The following is a 17,490-nucleotide window of genomic DNA, read 5'->3' as shown; positions in this document are numbered from 1 at the left end:
TAAATATCTTTAAATAAAAGAATAATACTAGATTATACTTTAATGCTAACCTTAGAGGCAGGTTTGGTTCCTCAGACAAAAAGTACTGTGTTAAGGCAGTGAGGACCGTTTCCACTCTACTGGTGTGCAAGCTTGAAACTTGGAAGTGAAAAGAGTCCAAGTTCACAGCAGTCAGTGGCAAAGCCAGGAGTTTAAGTCAGTTTTAAGTCCCAGTTTGAGGCTTTGTTTCGCTATGCCTACATACTATCTCCTACTAGCTCCTCGTAATACACTTTATTCTGTAATTTATGTTCAACAAGCGCAGCAGTATGGTAAATACTAGAAGTATGTGTTCTAGATGTGAAACTGCTTAAACTGGGGAAATTCTCAGAAATTTCTCCAGGTATCATACCTGAAGACCTTTTGCCCCCCCCCCCCCCCCCCAATTGAACTGTGTAATCCATCGTTTTAAATCCAGGTATTTTAAAGTTTGCTGTTCAAGGTAAGCCACAAGCGGTGGGCCCCTGCTGGGTCATCAGTGACTTCATGCACCACTTAAAACAGAAATCCGTGACTATGAGGCATTTCAGAGAATGTTGAAGATCTCCTCGAGGTAACGGAGGTGACTTGGGCAGGTAATAACGTGTGAACATGAAAGCAGAGGCTCCTCACGCTGCTGAATCTGAGCCTGGAGAGAGGAGCTGGCAGAAACGGAACTTCAGGCTGTTTACGTAGTTTTAGTTTCAATTTGCCTTTATTAACCATTGAATATCTAGTTTTGAAGCGATGACGCCAGTATATAAAACATAAAATACTATAAAATACGTTGGTAGCCCCCCCCCGCCCGCGGCCGATTCCACCTCGGCAGCTGTCACCGGCTGCTCCCCTGTCACGGCACTGGGTGATGGTCTGAGCGGGGCGGCGCCCGCCTCCCCCGCCGCCTGGTGCGCCTTGGTACGCCCCAAGGGGCCGCGGTGCGCGCCGGGAGCGGGAACTGGGGCCGGGGCGGGCGGCTGTGGCGTGGCGGGGGGCAGCGGGGAAGGCCCGTACACCGGCACTGCCGGTGCTTCCCTCCCTCACCTTACCGCCCGCCATGGCCCTCAATAAGTCCATGCACGCGCGCAACCGGTACAAGGACAAACCGCCCGACTTTGCCTACCTGGCCGCCAAGTACCCCGCCTTCCAGCAGCACGTGCACACCACCCTTGCCGGCAGGGTGAGGTAGGGCCCGCGCGGCGGCCGGTGGAGGCGGGGGGACGGACGGACGTGTCGTGAGGTCTGGCGGGGTAGGCTAGGCCAGGCCAGGCCGCCTCCGGGGGCTGCGCGGTGGTTCCCGCCGCCTCCCGAGTGCCGTGTGCCTGTGTGTCTGTGTCCGCCCCCGGGGTGTGGCGAGCGAGGGGGCGCTGGCACCCATAACCCTCCCTTTTACTTTTCAGCCTAAATTTCAAGGACCCTGAGGCGGTGAGAGCTCTGACGTGTACCCTCCTGAAGGAGGATTTTGGGCTTACGATTGACATCCCCGTGGAAAGGCTTATTCCTACCGTTCCCTTGAGGCTGAACTACATCCACTGGGTGGAGGATCTCATAGGCCACCAGGATGCTGAGAAGCAAGTCCTTAGGCGAGGCATCGACATAGGTACTTGGAAAGGCAAAACGTTCAATTCGGTATTTGTTGTCAGTGAAACTAGCTGATAAAATTCGTTACGTGTCCATAGAGAAACGTGAAGTTTGAGAAACAAAAAAAATCTGTAATGTGCTCACCATGGTATTTCATTCGGCTTCTTGATGGGTAGGGTTTCTCTGCATCAGCGCAAGAACAACTGTAGTAGGCAATAATTTGGCTTTTTTGTGGCCTTGAATTCTCTTGAGTGCAGCTCTGCATGATATACAAAAATTTGCTGCTAGTAATGCAGGCAAAAATGTCATTCTAAAGGAGATAATAAAAAAGGCATTCCTTCCCAATCTTCTAAGTAGCGAATTCTGATATATTAGTAGTCTATTAATTTTGCTTTTGGGTGTCTGCACAAGAGAGTTTGTGAATTGTATAGCAATATTTTCTAGCGTTCCTTTTAATAAAGTTTTTTCTGTGGTGTCAGGTGTGTTTGACAGATGGATGATCTGTCTCTTTTAAACTTTGATTTTCATAAAGGCAGATATTTTCACAAGCTAGATTGTACAAGAGGCTTAATTAGAAGAAAAGGCCAATGCTAGCAAAGCTGCCCTTTGATTGTAGATGGTCAAAGATTTCCTGTATATTGTCGAAAACAAAATATTTTTTAAACTGGACTAAGCATCCAGAGATTGATGATATTGTCCAGTGCATATGCCTAGGAGCATTGCAGCTTGTTCAATTTCAATATCTGGATTATTGGACAATATTTGGATAATATCTTGGTGAAGCAGTAGATTAAAGTAAACGGTTATTCAGTAGAGATGTGAATTTATAAGATGTACACTGCTGCACATAATTCGGTTTTCATTAGAAATAAAAAAGGCAATCTCTGTAGAAACAAAGAATTATATTCACATACAGATAATAAAATTGGCATTTGGATTCCAAATCTTTGGTGATTCGATATGATGATCTTTAAAAAGTACCTGTGATGGTACATTTGAATTTAGTTCACCTCTTTATTTTTGACAATAGAATCTTCCTTTATGATTTCAAAGGCTTGCTCTGAAGATTGTTTTGTGCTGAAGCAAACTCATAATGAAATTGAGAGAAGCTGGAATTTCCTTTCTAACTTGTGTTTTAATGCTTGACATTGAAACTTTAAAGTTACTGACTTCAAAGCTTGGGTTCAGTAGTCTCAGTTACCATGCCAGTTTTTTCACTACTGTTTTCTTGGTGTTTGCTAGCATGATTTTTTTTTCCCAATCGAATTTTTCATCTGAAATTTACTGACTTGCATTTTTAGCTGAATTTGTGATGGATACAAGGTTTATATCATCAGGTGGTACGTGCACAGCTGCTTTCGTTGCGTAATGTTTAAACTTGTTAGCCAGCTTATGTGCGTTTGATATGAGATTACATTTTCAAAAACCATTTTGAAGAACTTCATCATGGTAGGTGTCTAGGTAGAAGAGACAGATCCTTTAAGTCCTCCAAATATTGAAAAATCTTCACTTTGAATTTGCAGTGAGCACTGATGTTCCAACTCTGGGAAAGCAGTAAGTCATCTAAGAGGAACATTACAGGAGTGCTGGAAATAAGTGCATGCTTTTGCATACTGCAGACATTGTTATTTGTGTTTCAGTAAGTCAGTGTAACAGTAGACTCTCCATGTATCTCTGAATTCAAGTTTTGTGGTGGTGAGATATCTTTCCCTTTCTTGTATCCATTCACTTTAATCCTAAATTTGACTATCATTTGGTGATCTGATCACCTAGATATGCCATAATTACGAGAACGAATTATTTTGTGCTAGCATATATTTCTCTTTGTTAGCAAGTTTTTATCCATCTGGCTATCTTTTTTAGATACCTTAACTGAAACCTCTGTTTCTTTGATCGTTTTGGGCATTAGGGAAACACAGTCTGATGGAACAGAAATGGTTTTGTTTGTGTGGTGTTTGTTTGTTTGTGGGTTTTTTTTGTTGTTGCTGTATGCGTTAAAGTAAATTATTTGTGGTAGATAAAAGACAAATGCAGGAGAAAAATATATTTGTGATAGTAAAACCAGAATATATTTGGCTTTCATTATATAAATTAGTCACTGTCATATGGGAAAAAAAAAGCTTAAAAAGTTGATAATTTACCAGAAAATGTATTCCAGATTATTAAATTATTTTATTAGAAGTGCACGTTTGACAATGCTGTATTTCAAATTAAGAAAATAAAGTTCACCTAAGAACTGAGTCGTAGATGATCAGTAATCAATATTTTCTTGAAATTAGTTCTTTGTCTTGTAAAAAGTACATAGTTAACAGCCACACTGCTTACACCACCAGAGACTTGTTTTGCCTTTCTCATGGCTTTTCACTTCTGCAGGGACAGGGGCATCATGCATATACCCATTACTTGGAGCAACGTTGAATGGCTGGTACTTTCTTGCAACCGAAGTGGATGATATGTGCTTCAATTATGCCAAGAAGAATGTGGAACAGAATAACTTGTCTGATCTTATAAAAGGTATGACGTAATAAGATATTTAATAGCATACAAATGTTGTGATGTATTTTTGCTATGTTCAGTGGCATATCAGAATCAGTATACCTGCCAAATACATGCTCAGTTGTTTTTACTGAAGCAGAATGTTTACTAAGGTCTGCGCATGCTAAGAACGGGATGTGTGGATAGAGAACTACTCATCTGTACAAAAATCTAAAAGTCAAACTTCCCCCTGGGTGGTTTTCCTCTCTCCATTTTTTTTTTTTGTCTGTTACTGAAGTTATTTCTTAGAGTTATGTCTTAGAGTTCGTGCTGTTTCTGCTGCTAGGAGACCTGGGGTGTTTTCAGATAATTTGCATGACACTGCTACATATTTGTGTCTTGTACAGACAGTGTCCTTCGTCCTCATTTCTGAATTAGGTCCTAACAGTGCCTGTGTATGCCAGACTTGGTCTGTGGAGGATCTTGGAAAATTTTCTGTGGGAACTCAGTATATGCTAAAAAGCAGGTCTGTTATTCAGCTCTGAAATAAAAACTTAACTTCTGCTGGATTTTGGAAGTATCCTTTTTGCCAAAGTGGTCTGTCTTCCACATCAGTTTTGAGGATCCAGAACTTGACGTGAAGAACAATGACAGTTTTCTGTTACTCCTGTGATCGTTGGGATATTTAGTGGTGTGGTGGTGTTTCATTATACTGGAAAAACCTCTGGCAAAGGAAGATGCCTCATGTGAAACTGTAGTGCCAAATGTGATAAACTGGAGTAAATGACTGACTGCTGGTGGGCAGAGCCATGGGCAAGGGAGTACCACTTGTGGTACCTGTAGCCAGAGGCTACCTGGGAATGATCCACCCTACCACTTTTTAACTCTGGGCCTGAGTTGTTTAGCTAGAGCTGAGTATGCTCCTGTAGCTAGTAGCTTGTGTAGCAAGGCATTTTGGAGTCAGATTAGAAATCCTTCTGTACCTCTGTTTTTTTTAATTAAAAAAAATAATTATTTTTGTTGTGGTCTAAGAGTCTGTCTTGAAATTTTTGCCAAATAGCTTCATTTGGAGATCATGTTGGAATCTAGCCTTTGTTCTTCTAACTTCAATGGAAAAACAAATCAGTGATAGTCAGCAATAATGTGGTGATGATTTACTAATTGCATCATAGCTTCTTTCTTCCCAGAGAAAAATGAAGTAATGTTTTCTGGCTGAACGTGAAATACTGTTTGCAGTAACCTTCTTTCAAAGGGAGTTTCTTCTATATGTGCAGAACAGAAGCTGATAAACCTCGAGATTGACTGTAAATGCTAAAAAAATTACATGGTGTTCTGAGTTGTGCATCTCTCTTACTGGAATGGGAAAATGGCCAGAATTTGTCTGCTGGTATTAAAAAAAAAAAAATTAAAAAAAAAATCAGCACCCTGATGTAATGGTAGGCTAAGAGATTTTCAACAGCTTGGGCTCTGGAAGTTTTCAAACTACTTGCAAGGTAATTTAGGATTGCTCTGTGACATGATTATTACATTGTTTGCTTCCTGTTTGTTCTATTTGCTTTCTCATTTCCAAATAAAATCACATACTGTTAATTAAACAATTTGCTATGTAGGTGGAATGCGGTTCAACAGTGCTGTGTCATTTAACAAGTTCTTTGATGTCATCTTCTAAGTAACTTTACAGTAATTTTAGAAAGTATGTACAATAGACTATGTGTTACTGCTCAGATGAATATAATCTTTTTGCAGGGTTCTGCTCATCTTAGCCCCATCGTCTGCTTTCTCTACTGTAAAAACTAATTCTGTTGTTTTACCTCTTTTTTTCTTTTTTTTTTCTCCTCCATAAAATTGGAAAGGGTATTGCTAACATAAAAGGCAGTGAGATACTCTGATAACTGTGGGCCGGGTATTTCAAAGCATTTATATAAGTAAATGTCTCCTCTGTGTGCAATAGCAGCTGCTATGTTAGACCTCAGTGCCAGAAACATGCACGGTGCAGCTTCTGGAGATGTGATTTCTTGGAAGACTGTAACCATCAGTCCAACTTATATGATGCCTGTCTGAAGAACTTTTGGCTTCGACTGTGATGTGTAATTGTAATTAGTAATTTGTACTTAGTAATCTGTAGTTAGTAATTACTAATTTTATTAGTTTACCATTTTTAATGTTACAAGGGGAGCAGGGGAACAGACATCTACAGAGATAAGAAAGCATTACACTTTAATGTCAGCAATTTTAAATGTGAACAACTTAATATAAAGAGAAATGCTAAGTGTTTAATTTAGAAATTTAAGCTTATGAAACAGGGAACAATGCGTTAATATATTTTTAAAATGAACTATCTGTCTATTCTCATAACATCTAAAATTTGTTTATCCCTTGACTATAAATTTCTGTACTGTGAAATGCTTGTGACTTACAGGACTGCGGCCTTAAAGTTAGTGGGTGTTCTAGGTATTATTCTTGCTATATATAACCTGAACTTTGGCAATTGCCTGCTACCATAACAATTTCGTGTTCTTAGGATGATGATAAACTGTAGTAGTAAATGTTAGGAGGAGAGGCATGCCTTCTGCCTCCATTCTAATTATACCTTCATTCTATGCATTATCTGTGAATTGCAGAACTGGTAAAGTCTGCAAGAAGTCCTGCTTGTAATAAGCTTTATACATGCTTTAACTGGACTTCATCCATATTGAAATTCCTGCTCTTGGGCTGGAGTTCCTGCGGTCCTCCAAAGATGCGTGACAGCACTTGACCACAATTTCCAAGGGAATTACATAGTCTTTGGGGAAAGACAGTGGAGATCTATGTTGAATGTTTGCCTTAATCCTTGTGATGGGTAACAATAAGTTGGTGGACCCTAGTAAGCAGAAGGCTTGTCCAGAAGGGAATTCTAATATTTTTCTTCCGTTGTGATTCTTCTAAATTGTATAAGGCTACAGTTCCTGTGCAGGATGCATAGTATTGCTAACACACAAATTCTGTTTTACTATAAGATTAGATTTAAAGCTGATCTTGGGGTAGTGTAATTTCTGTGAAGATAGATTTATCTTAGTCTTTCTCTTTCTTAGCTTTACACTCTAGAAAGGCCAAACGGTACATTTTCTTGAGTACAATTCTAGAATTCCCTATCTTTAAAAAAATTGTTTAGGCTGGGATTTCTTTTATCTCTGAGGAGACTGTGGGGTGATTAACTGACACTTTTTTTAATTTTTGGAAGGGCTTAAAGTGAATTTGTAGTTGCATCAGGGAACTCAGTATAACTCAAGCAGTTCCTATTGTTTTAAACAGACTCATGTAATTCAACTACTGTGTATAAACATACAAGCTGTTCGTATGCTAATCCTTAACCTAAACCTTTATGTACATGCTGATATTTGTTACCTTTTTTTGTACAAGATATTGTTTAGAAAGTACAGTTTTAATACAGTATATTGTTTCAAGAAAAACTGAAATGCAAATGGCATGCTAGATAAAATACGACGTTTCTAACTGACCAAATTCCTGTTTTCTATTAGTGGTTAAGGTACCACAGAAGACTCTGCTAATGGATGCACTGAAAGAAGAATCTGAGATAATTTACGATTTCTGCATGTGCAACCCCCCCTTTTTTGCCAACCAGTTGGAAGCGAAGGTAAGCTAATGAACTACATGTTGTATGTACTTAAGTGTTCAGTGAGTGGGAGGTTAGCAACAATTTAACCTCTTCCCTTGGGGAAGATTGAGTGGAAAATCCCAAATCATTATGCAATAGCATTTAAGTCTTGGCCCTCCCCACTCCTGGTCTTAAAGGAGTTTTGAAAAACTTAACTGTTACCCTTCCTAAAGGGGAGGATGACCTGTAGAATTTTTTCACAAGTTCTTACTATCTTAAAGAATTAGGTTGGAAGTAGACAGCAGACAAATCTGAAATCAAGTGCCCACTGCATAACAGTGGTACAGAGGAATTAGTTTCTGGCATTGTGCCTGTATTTTTCATTTCCGTAGTGACGTAGGCAATATCATACAGCTCAGAACAGTTCTTGCAATGCCTGCTGAATGCAGTCAGAAACTTGACTCTTTAATACAGGGCAGTAGAAAAAAGACTTAATTGTTGAAATAAAATACTGTAGATTGTAATTGTGTTGATACATGTAAACAGCATGTCTTACCACAAACTTCATATTGGCAGGATACTGATGTGTGACAAGTAACTTACCTAGGTTTGAGATTGTATGGAGTTCACTCAGTTATGCTTATTTTGAATGTATATTTGTTTATTATCCACGGTTGTGATGAGAGAGGAGAGATGAGATGATAACTAGAGGTGGTGACACTTGCTACCCACTAAAGATTGAGGCAGAAAGCAGTGTACAATTTATATTGTATATTTAAGCACATGTATATGTACAATACAAGCAGCCTAAGATTTCATTAAAAGTTAATTTCAAATGTTCTTTTTTCATCCAGGGAGTAAATTCTCGAAATCCACGGCGTCCCCCTCCCAGTTCTGTAAATACAGGGGGGATCACAGAAATCATGGCCGAGGGGGGAGAACTAGAATTTGTCAAAAGAATTATTCATGATAGTCTACAACTTAAAAAGAGGTTACGGTAAGTGATTTGTTCCAGTTAAATAAAAAAACCCACCAACCCACCTTTCATCTTCTTTGGCAGAAATCATGTGAAATTATATTTTAAGTAAGGAATATAGCTGTGGTCCAGTAGTATCTGTTTTATTTGTTTAATGATATATACACGTCAGTAGTTAGTCTCAGTTTATGTAAAATTAGTTGTTCCTGAGCATCAAACAAGTACAATTCATCGTTGGGGGTATTTAAAGGCAGAAAGCAAAAAAAGCCTGTACCAGTGACACTTGCTGCTTGCAGCTAAATTAGCACACATACTGGCTAAATACAGTCAGTGTTGATTATTAAGGGGATCTCAGATGGAAATGTTTATGACACTGACTAGATATCTGTTCATTATCTATAAGTTTCTCTCTTTTCCTGGCCAAATTTTGGTAACTTGCAACTTTGCCTACTAAAGGGCGCTGTTGTACTGAATGCTATCTTGGGTAAACGTAAGCTACAGCAAAAACCATAGCAAGACCTTTTGAGCAAGACAAACAGATGGCACATCTTCAGTTTTTTTGACTATCAGATTTACACTCCCCCAGTGCTGTATGTTATTCCTCTAGCTCTTCTGGAAGATTCCTTCAGGTTTTTTTTTTAATATCCTAAATTCTAAAATACAGCTGCCAAAATTTCGTGTGTGTTACTACTGCAGCTTCATCAGTGCCCTAAGCAAAGGAAATACAACCTGCCATATGGCCTGCCTTTTATACATTCAAGAAGTGTTTTGTTTTTGTTTTGTTTAGACCTTCTAGGCAAAGCATCGCATTAGAATCTCATCTTCATCTATCTAATACCAAATTTTTTCTTTAGAATGTTCGTTTTCTAGTAATGGGCCTGAAAAAATGAAGAATATATTCAGTTTTTTTGAAGAATAAGACAAAGCAAAACTGCATTTGGTTCTAAAATATAGTGATTTTTCAAAACTAAACATAAGCTGAAACAGTTGTCCTAAGTTCAGTCAGTGATACGATGGATGAGGGGAGGGGAAAAAAAAAAAAAAATCTAAGCAGATGTCCTTCTTTCCCTTCTATGTGACCCTAATAAACTCCTCACTAACAGAGAAGGTAAGAAGATGACTTAGCTGAGGATGCAGGTAAGGAAGTGACTGAGCTGTTTTGAAGCTTTCTTTTGAGCATCATGGCTAGCAGGTCAGAGAGGAGGTGATGGGGTATATGTTTATATTTTAAATATTCTTCCACTTGCAAATGCTTATCTTTCTGCTTTGTATGTATTCGTTCTGATTCATAGTGGTTTTACTCCACCAGTGTAGTTTCTACAGGAGCATGTGGTGTATTCTACAAAATACTGTGGTCTGGGAAGCACATGTATACAGTTCAGCAGTTGGTTGGTTCTGTAAGGTGGGGGCAGAGGATGCATCTGTCATGACTTCTGGAAACACAATAGCAACATTGTTTCTGGTTCTACCTGGCACGTGTAGATCCAGGGGAATCTTGCTTTTGGTAAGTTGCTGTTTGAGGGCCTTGAAAGGAGTAGCAAATGTAGTAGGGAACTGACTGATGTTACTCTCAAAGCAAGAAGTCTTTGCCTTGAAAAGGTGATGTGGAATTATGAGGAATGCATCGTTCCTGTATTGCTCCTGTTGGCAACACCACTCCTCTAGGAAGGAGGAGGGTATCTCTTGATCTGATAAATTGATAGTGTAAGGCATAGAACATACCCACATGCTAACTGTGTGTCATATTTAGGAAAAATAAGCTCTGTGTGTTTGGGGGGTAGGAGTGGTCCAGTTTGTGTGTTTGAATAAACTACCACAGAGAATCTGTTACAGAAAGAACAGTTTACTTAAAACACTATTTCCTATTTTGTTAGAGATAAGGTTTGGCAACTGTACCAAAGGGTGTGAGTAATGACCCATTAGTAGATGGAGACTCCTTTGGTCCAGGAGATGATCTCAACTTATTTACCCTCCTCCCTGCTTCAGTTAGGAGCCGCAGCTTCAGTATTTTATAATATTGGGAAAGGTGGGTGGTTTAGTTGTGCTAGAAACTTTGGGGTTTAATTTAAGTATTGCTGCATTAAATTCTGTATATAGTATTATGCAAGAAGTCAAATGAAGTAATCATCCCTTAATACCACTGATTGTTTGTTGTGGTTTTTTTTTTTTAGTTTACAGTATATTTAATTTGTATATGTAAGCAATTTAAAGTGCTTGCCTTCAATTTAGATGCATAGTCTTGAGGAAACTGTCCCTTGATAACTGGGAACTACCAATTTTCATGCTTCAATACGTTATATTTACGAATAACCTTTTTGGATCCAGTCATCAAAAAAGTATGGAAGAGGGAATTGTAGGGCTTGATTAGTAATTTAGTTGAAGAACAGAGATGTAATGTTTGGAGATATTGAAGATGAGGAGCTGGGTGGAAGGATAAGCTCCACCAGAAGTTGGAAAATAAATTTCATTCCTTTTTTCCCCCTGTTGGTTTCTTCATGGAATACGGATTAGGTGATGGAAACCTGGATCACGAGTTACAAATGAGCAGAAGTGGTAGTCAGCAGGGCTGCTTCTGAGGCACAGATCTGTGTTAATAGTTGAATATTCCTTTTTATTCTGATGTGTTCTTGAAAGAAAGTGGAGAAATTGAAGAAAATTATTTTAAGGGGTAACATCTTCCACGTAACGGAAGTCACTCTTTGAAATGGGGTTCTTGGTTGTTTAGGCACTGTTTCAATAATAGACTTAATGTATGTCCTAAGAAGTTGAAAAGATTCCCCTGTCCAGTCTGTCTTTGGGCCTTCAGTTCCAATTCACGTTGTACTATGTCCTAGTCTCTGTTTAAGAGTGTGATTATTTTGTTGTTTTGTTTTTAAATCTATTGTTCTTTCAGGTTTCTGATCCAAGTAGTTCTTTCTGGTAGTTGCCATTTCCAGTTGATCTGCATTTGTAAAACGCTTTGTTAATGTGTTGTTTTCAGGTGGTACAGTTGCATGTTGGGGAAGAAATGCAGTTTAGCACCATTGAAAGAGGAACTTCGCATCCAGGGGGTGAGTTTGTATGTAGTCCCTGTATATCCTGTATATGTTCTATATCGTATGTACTATGTTCTGATGCATGTGGGTAATTATTATTGAATTATTTTACCGAGTTTTTATTTACAAGAAGAAACTGCAGTTTTCTTGTAAAAAGGGAAGCACTCAAAGCAGTTGAGATTTAATTATTGTAGATTCAAAGCTGATAGGTAAGTAGGGCATATCTTCTCCAGTTTTTTGTCTGTATCACGTGTAGAAGCATGTCTTCGTCCATTCTAGAACACACAGGGTTTCTGCTTTAAAATAGCCTTAACAGGGTGCTCTTTTAAAAAAAAAAAAAAGTCTTCTTTCCTCTTAGCTGACATGAAATCTATCAATTTGGTTGATAAAAGAAGTTGTAAAATTAATTAAATGGCAGCATTTTTATTTTTTGTGTTCAATTCTGGCACCAAGTAAAAATCAAACCTTGTGCTACTATTCTCATGCAGGAAGGCTGTGCAAAGGACTTTTTTATGGCTTTCTGGAGGAAGCATAGTCGTCTTGCATTTCCATACAAAGAAAGTGATTGAGAGATCTGTCCTTGTATATAGTGGAGAGGTGAAGGAAAGAGAACGCATGGTGAAATCCGTTCCCAGAAAGATGAACTACAAGCCATAGGGAATCCTTAAACTCAATGCCAAAAGCAGATGCTAAGCTAGGCACCAAATTTCAAGTATCTGACTTTATTCCCTATCCTTGAACTGTTGCACCTCAGTCTTAAAAAGTAAGAGAAATCCTTGCAAACCTTGCATAGAAAAGCTGAGTTTTCCTTCTGTATTTTTCTTGGAGTTACCAATTTAATTTTGTTCAGGATTGTAATCTTTGTTGTAAATAGCTGGGAAGATGTTCATTGTAACCAAGCGCAGGCTGTGTTGTGGTTCAGGTTAGGATTCAGCATCAATGTTCCAAAAAGTCCACTCATTGGTCAAACTGTCTTGCTGTATTTATTGGAAATTTTTATAAAATTAGGAGTCCAAAGGCAGGAAAAGTTCTAGGACAGAGACACCTTTTCCTCTCTCTTCTTGAAGGCATTTCTCAAAAGTAAGAAATTTTTTTTTTTCCTTCTGTGCAGACCTGGGGCTTACGCTCTGGAGCTGATAATCCAGAATGAGGTGGGATGGTCGATATTTATCCTTGCTAGTATTTAGCACATTCTCCATACCATACATAAATGCCCTACAGCATCTATGTGTGGAAAGACTAGTGAACAGAATCACTGGATCTGAGTTTTATATCTAAAGGCAGTGTAAGTTCAGACTTGATTTTTTTGGGACAAAGATAGAAAAGTGTTTCTGGGCACATTTCTGCTGTCTGCAGATAGGTGAGTGGCTTGGCTTCCCAGCCCTTTGTTGCCTTTGTTGTTTTGTGTTCCTTTGCTGTGGCAATGGGTTCAGTGTTCAAATGTGTAACAGGAGCAGCTTCTGAACAAGGAGAAAGGATGTGTGTTCTGCAGAATCTGAATGCAGCTGTGTGCTGTAGGTGTGCTGGATTGCTGCACAAAAAGGGTCACGTTGTGCATTGCTGAACTTGAAGCTCTGAAAGGGCATAGACGTGGCAGGACAGAGATGGGAAATCCTAGGCATGGGGTCCAGGCTTGGCACTGACCAGCATCAAGCGGCCCTGACATCCATGAGCCATGTCAGAATCTCCATTTCTGTCACAAAAAAATAACTCTATGCTAACTTCGTAAGGTTTTTAGATTTGAAAACATGTGCAGTAAACCAATGTTGTTTATTAATATGAAATGAAGTTTTGTATTGCTCCTTCGCATAGGTTCCTAAAGTTACTCATACTGAATTCTGTCAAGGACGCACCATGAGGTGGGCACTGGCATGGAGTTTCTATGATGATGTACAAGTACCTGTAAGTAGCTTAATTTTGGTTTACTTGTGATTATCTGTGCCTCTTGTTTGAGGAGGGGCCTAATGAGCTGTAACTGCTGTGAAACAAACTGTTCTCCTTCAGACTGGAACATGAAATGTGTGGGGCTGTATGGACAGTGGGATTTCCTAACTGGCTGCCAGTCTGTTAGCAGTTGTTCCATGTGATTCAGAAATGACCTGTGTTCAGGGAGGAAAAAAGAAGGCCGTGTAGGAACTTCCTGTGGGTTTCAGTGAAAGTAAGGGTTGCTTGTACTGTACTTCAAATAGCAATTTAGTAGTATTAAAAATATGGTAAGTTTGGGGCTAGATTTGAACTTTAAGCTTCCTACTGAGAACTTGTTTTTAATTCACCGTGTAGATTCTATTACCAAATAGATATGAACATGCCTAGCTCAGACTTGCCTACATTAATGTAAGTGGAGCTTGCTAACATTAACTAATGTGAACCAATTGATTTTTTTGATCCAGATGTAAATCTACTGTAAGATAGGTATAGTCAATAACCAGCCCTACAGAAGATGCAAGTAAACCTTCAGTGAACTTGGATCAAAATGTGGGTAACTTGTGGGCACTTGACCTCTTTTCCTAAGAGCAGCCACGCTTTCTCGGCACACAGAGAGCTAGTAGTTTGAAGGAACCAGCGAAGCTTTTTGCCTAATGTCCGAAGATAAACTCCTTCTGTCCATCAGGCTGGCACAAAGTGCATGATCCTGTTAGCTGTTTTCAGTCTACAACTCTTTGGAGTGAAGTGAAACTTGGGTCATGTCAATGACTGTTTAGTGGCTTACATTATACTCTTAACCCCCTTGTCCTCTGAGTACAAAAGTCATCCCAATAATACTGCATATCTTTGTAATTTTTTTTTCTGTCTTCTAGTCACCTCCATCTAAAAGAAGAAAATTAGAAAAACCCCGAAAACCAATTACATTTATGGTCTTGGCTTCTACAGTCAAAGAGTTAGCCACCAAAGCTACAGCTATGGGCTGGGATGCTGTAGAAGCTATTGCTGTGGTTAGAGCCTGGGTAGAGAAGATTCTTACTGATCTAAAGGTACAGTATTAAGTACTATACATTAAAACAACATCCTATTTGAAAACATAACTGTGAGAGGATAGCATGAAGTTCTGCTGTTTTCTGCAACAGGTTCAGCATAAGCGTGTTCCCTGTGGAAAGGATGAAGTTAGCCTTTTTGTGACTGCCATTGAAAACTCCTGGATTCATCTGAGGAGAAAGAAAAGAGAGAGAATAAGGCAATTAAGAGAACTTCCTCGAGCTTCTGAAGATACTCTGCAAGCAATGGAAGAGGGGAAAAACAGCCAGAAGAGTGTGAGCAACAATTCGGACTGTGAAAACCCCAAGACTGAAGACTCTGAAATGGGGTTTATGGCACCTGACGAGGATGTTCACTTGACCGCAGGTGACGAGATAACAGAAGAATCTGCTGCCAAAGAAGAACCCAGTGAGCACGTGAAGGAGGAGGAGGCAGAAGCAAAGCAGGCAGAAATGTCACTTGGCAAAGGTTCCAGTAATGCAAAGGAGGAACCTTGCCCTTCAGAGGAAGCTAGCAATCTGACAGTTGAAAAAGAACAAAGTCCCAAAGAAACTAGTAGATGTTTTCTCTTCAAGTGTTTAATGAATGTGAAGAAAGAAGGAAATGATGTATTAGTAGAAATGCACTGGGTTGAAGGGCAGAACAGAGACTTGATGAACCAGCTGTGTACATACTTACGGAACCAAATTCTTCGACTGGTTGCTAGTTAGCCCTTTTTCCTACTTTTGGTAAAGTTGGTCCTCAAGTTTTGTAAGCTATTTTTAATGGATTAAAATTTTCAGTTAGCAAAACCTGTTTTTTCCCCTCGAAAAAAAATGACTGAAATGGAGATTAAAGTCCCCTTTAATATTTTAAAAAGCTTCTTCAAAGCTGCAAGGAGTACATGAAGTGTACTTCATTGGACGTGAACTGTTGGGGAAGTAATAGATTTTGTGCTGAAGTTGTAAAACTACACGTGAAAGTGAAACATGTCTATTCTGTGAATGTTTCAAATACCAACAGTGCTTATTCTGCTCTTTTTTCTGGTGCAATAGAATTATATATTGTTACTAAGTAGAAATCTTTACTGAAATATTTTCTTCAATATTTTTTCAGTACTAATGCAGGAAATGGTTAGTCTGCTGTGGGAATTCTTTTTTGCGGCAAGGAGTCTTCAACTAAAGATTTAACTATGCCTCTCTTCCCTTTGATGCATTTAGCCTTTGGTCTACAGAGTGGCAAGATGGATACATCCTCTAAGTGTCAATCATTAAAATAATCGCTTTAGAAAACCGGCGTATTGTACTTTTCTGGTGCTTGGGCTTTGAAACACAGAAGAGCCTCCTGTTAGCATCTGGTTTTGTAAACTTTGTTTTAACAACAAAATAAGCTTTTTTGAGCTCCTTGGTTTAAAGAGGATTTAACTGCGTTGACTGTTCCATTAGACTGTTCCTTACTGTGATCCAATTATAATTGTCTGAAATGACAGCAGTATTCTTAAAGGATTTTTCTTCCATTTAATCTCAAGAGATTGCTTTAATGACAGGAATGAGAGCACATGCTCATCTTTGTGGGCCAGAAATTCCTTATGCAGGACAAAGATGGGTAAAGAAGCTTTAGGCTGTTGTGAAGGAAGACAACTGTAAAGAGGGCTGTTGCTTCCACACCTGACTCACTAGTCCTTTTTACCACCATCTGTTTCCCCAGTGTTTCTGGGCCAGTGACCTGTCCCTGTGAGAAGAGGGGCTGAGGGTCACAGGTCTTGGGTGCCTCAGAGAGGGTGTGCGTATGTGTTTGAGCTTATGAGTGCTGGTAGTGTTTCACAGGAAGTCAGCCTCCCAGGCTGTGATCCATTTCTCTGTAGAGATCTACAGAACATGGAGAAAAAGTTTTTCTGAGTGTAGTGTGTGTACGTGTGTTACCCAAAATAGCAGATGCACTCCTGATGGACAGAAGGAAGTACTGTTTATGTTCGTGCTACTGGAACCACTTTGAATATTCAGCCTTAGTGGTCAAGATTTCTGGAAAGATGAGTGTGTTTTCTTATGTTGAAATTAAAAGCAACTTAGAAAAGCCTTGATTTTCCCCCTCTCTTGTTCACTGTTGCGTATCATGCTTCTGAGTACTTCTGCGGGTGATGGACAAAGACTTGCCTTTTTTGAGCGTTGCAGAAATTTGCACAGAACTGCTTCTGATATTCATGCCAGTGGGGAGAGATGAGACTAGCCCTACTTTTTTAGACTCTGAAGAGGTTATTTTGGCTAGCTGAGCTATGAAAAAAAGCAAGGGTGTTTGTCCTTTTTGCGGTTCCCTGATATCATTTCAGTCCGTCTCTCTGCAAGGTCAAAGCAGCTCCACAAGGTAAGCCTGTGTGCTTGTGGCCTGCTTATTTTGCAAAGCAGGCTGCATTACGTGTCTTCATTCATGACCTTTCTTTCCCCTGTACAACATGAATAACAGGCGCTCCTGAGCGTTCCTTAAAAGCCAGATATTTTTACAAAAACCAGTAGCCTGTGATTTGGATGACTTCCAAACGTTCAAATGCAGTCTTGGCATTATTATTTAAAACAAATGGTTTGACAGAGGTGAGTGTGGCACTCAGAAAGCTAATCCTGTGTCGGGAAAGAACAGCAATTGAAAATTGTGATCGGTAATTGCAGAAGCAGCAATTCCTAAAGAGCTTTCAGTCAGACGGGCATGCAGCCTGGCCGGAGGTCTCGGGTGTGTCGGGCTGTCGCGGGTACCCGCTTTGCTGTGGGAACGTCCTCCCCGCCTGGAGCACCGGGAGGCGCCACCGCCCCTGCCCTTTCCCCGGTATGGAGGCGGCTCGGGGGCGGAGAGGCGCGGAAGAGCCGCCCAGT

The 17,490-nt window shown here is 39.7% G+C and overlaps 1 protein-coding gene across 1 annotated transcript; it reads left to right on the top strand.

The window, feature by feature from the left end:
* The first annotated feature begins 951 nt into the window (after positions 1–951).
* Positions 952–16,117, top strand: METTL16 (methyltransferase 16, RNA N6-adenosine). The gene is made up of 9 exons (XM_075107381.1): positions 952–1,200; positions 1,416–1,615; positions 3,970–4,110; positions 7,590–7,705; positions 8,521–8,663; positions 11,623–11,692; positions 13,490–13,579; positions 14,476–14,649; positions 14,743–16,117. The coding sequence occupies exons 1-9, from the start codon at positions 1,073–1,075 to the stop codon at positions 15,358–15,360; spliced, it is 1,680 nt and encodes a 559-aa protein (XP_074963482.1). The 5' UTR covers positions 952–1,072; the 3' UTR covers positions 15,361–16,117.
* The last annotated feature ends 1,373 nt before the right edge of the window (positions 16,118–17,490 follow it).

The sequence above is a fragment of the Phalacrocorax aristotelis genome, chromosome 1, assembly GCF_949628215.1.
Source record: "Phalacrocorax aristotelis chromosome 1, bGulAri2.1, whole genome shotgun sequence".
NCBI lineage: Eukaryota > Metazoa > Chordata > Aves > Suliformes > Phalacrocoracidae > Phalacrocorax > Phalacrocorax aristotelis.
The sequence above is the reverse complement of the archived record's forward strand: the minus strand, read 5'-3'. Positions and strand labels throughout refer to the sequence as shown.

Excerpts from the sequence above, each read along its gene's own strand:
- METTL16 (XM_075107381.1), top strand. The coding sequence starts at position 1,073 with ATGGCCCTCAATAAGTCCATGCACGCGCGCAACCGGTACAAGGACAAA. Across the intron at positions 4,111-7,589 it reads CTTGTCTGATCTTATAAAAG|TGGTTAAGGTACCACAGAAG; the intron begins GTATGACGTAAT and ends GTTTTCTATTAG. Across the intron at positions 11,693-13,489 it reads AGGAACTTCGCATCCAGGGG|GTTCCTAAAGTTACTCATAC; the intron begins GTGAGTTTGTAT and ends TCCTTCGCATAG.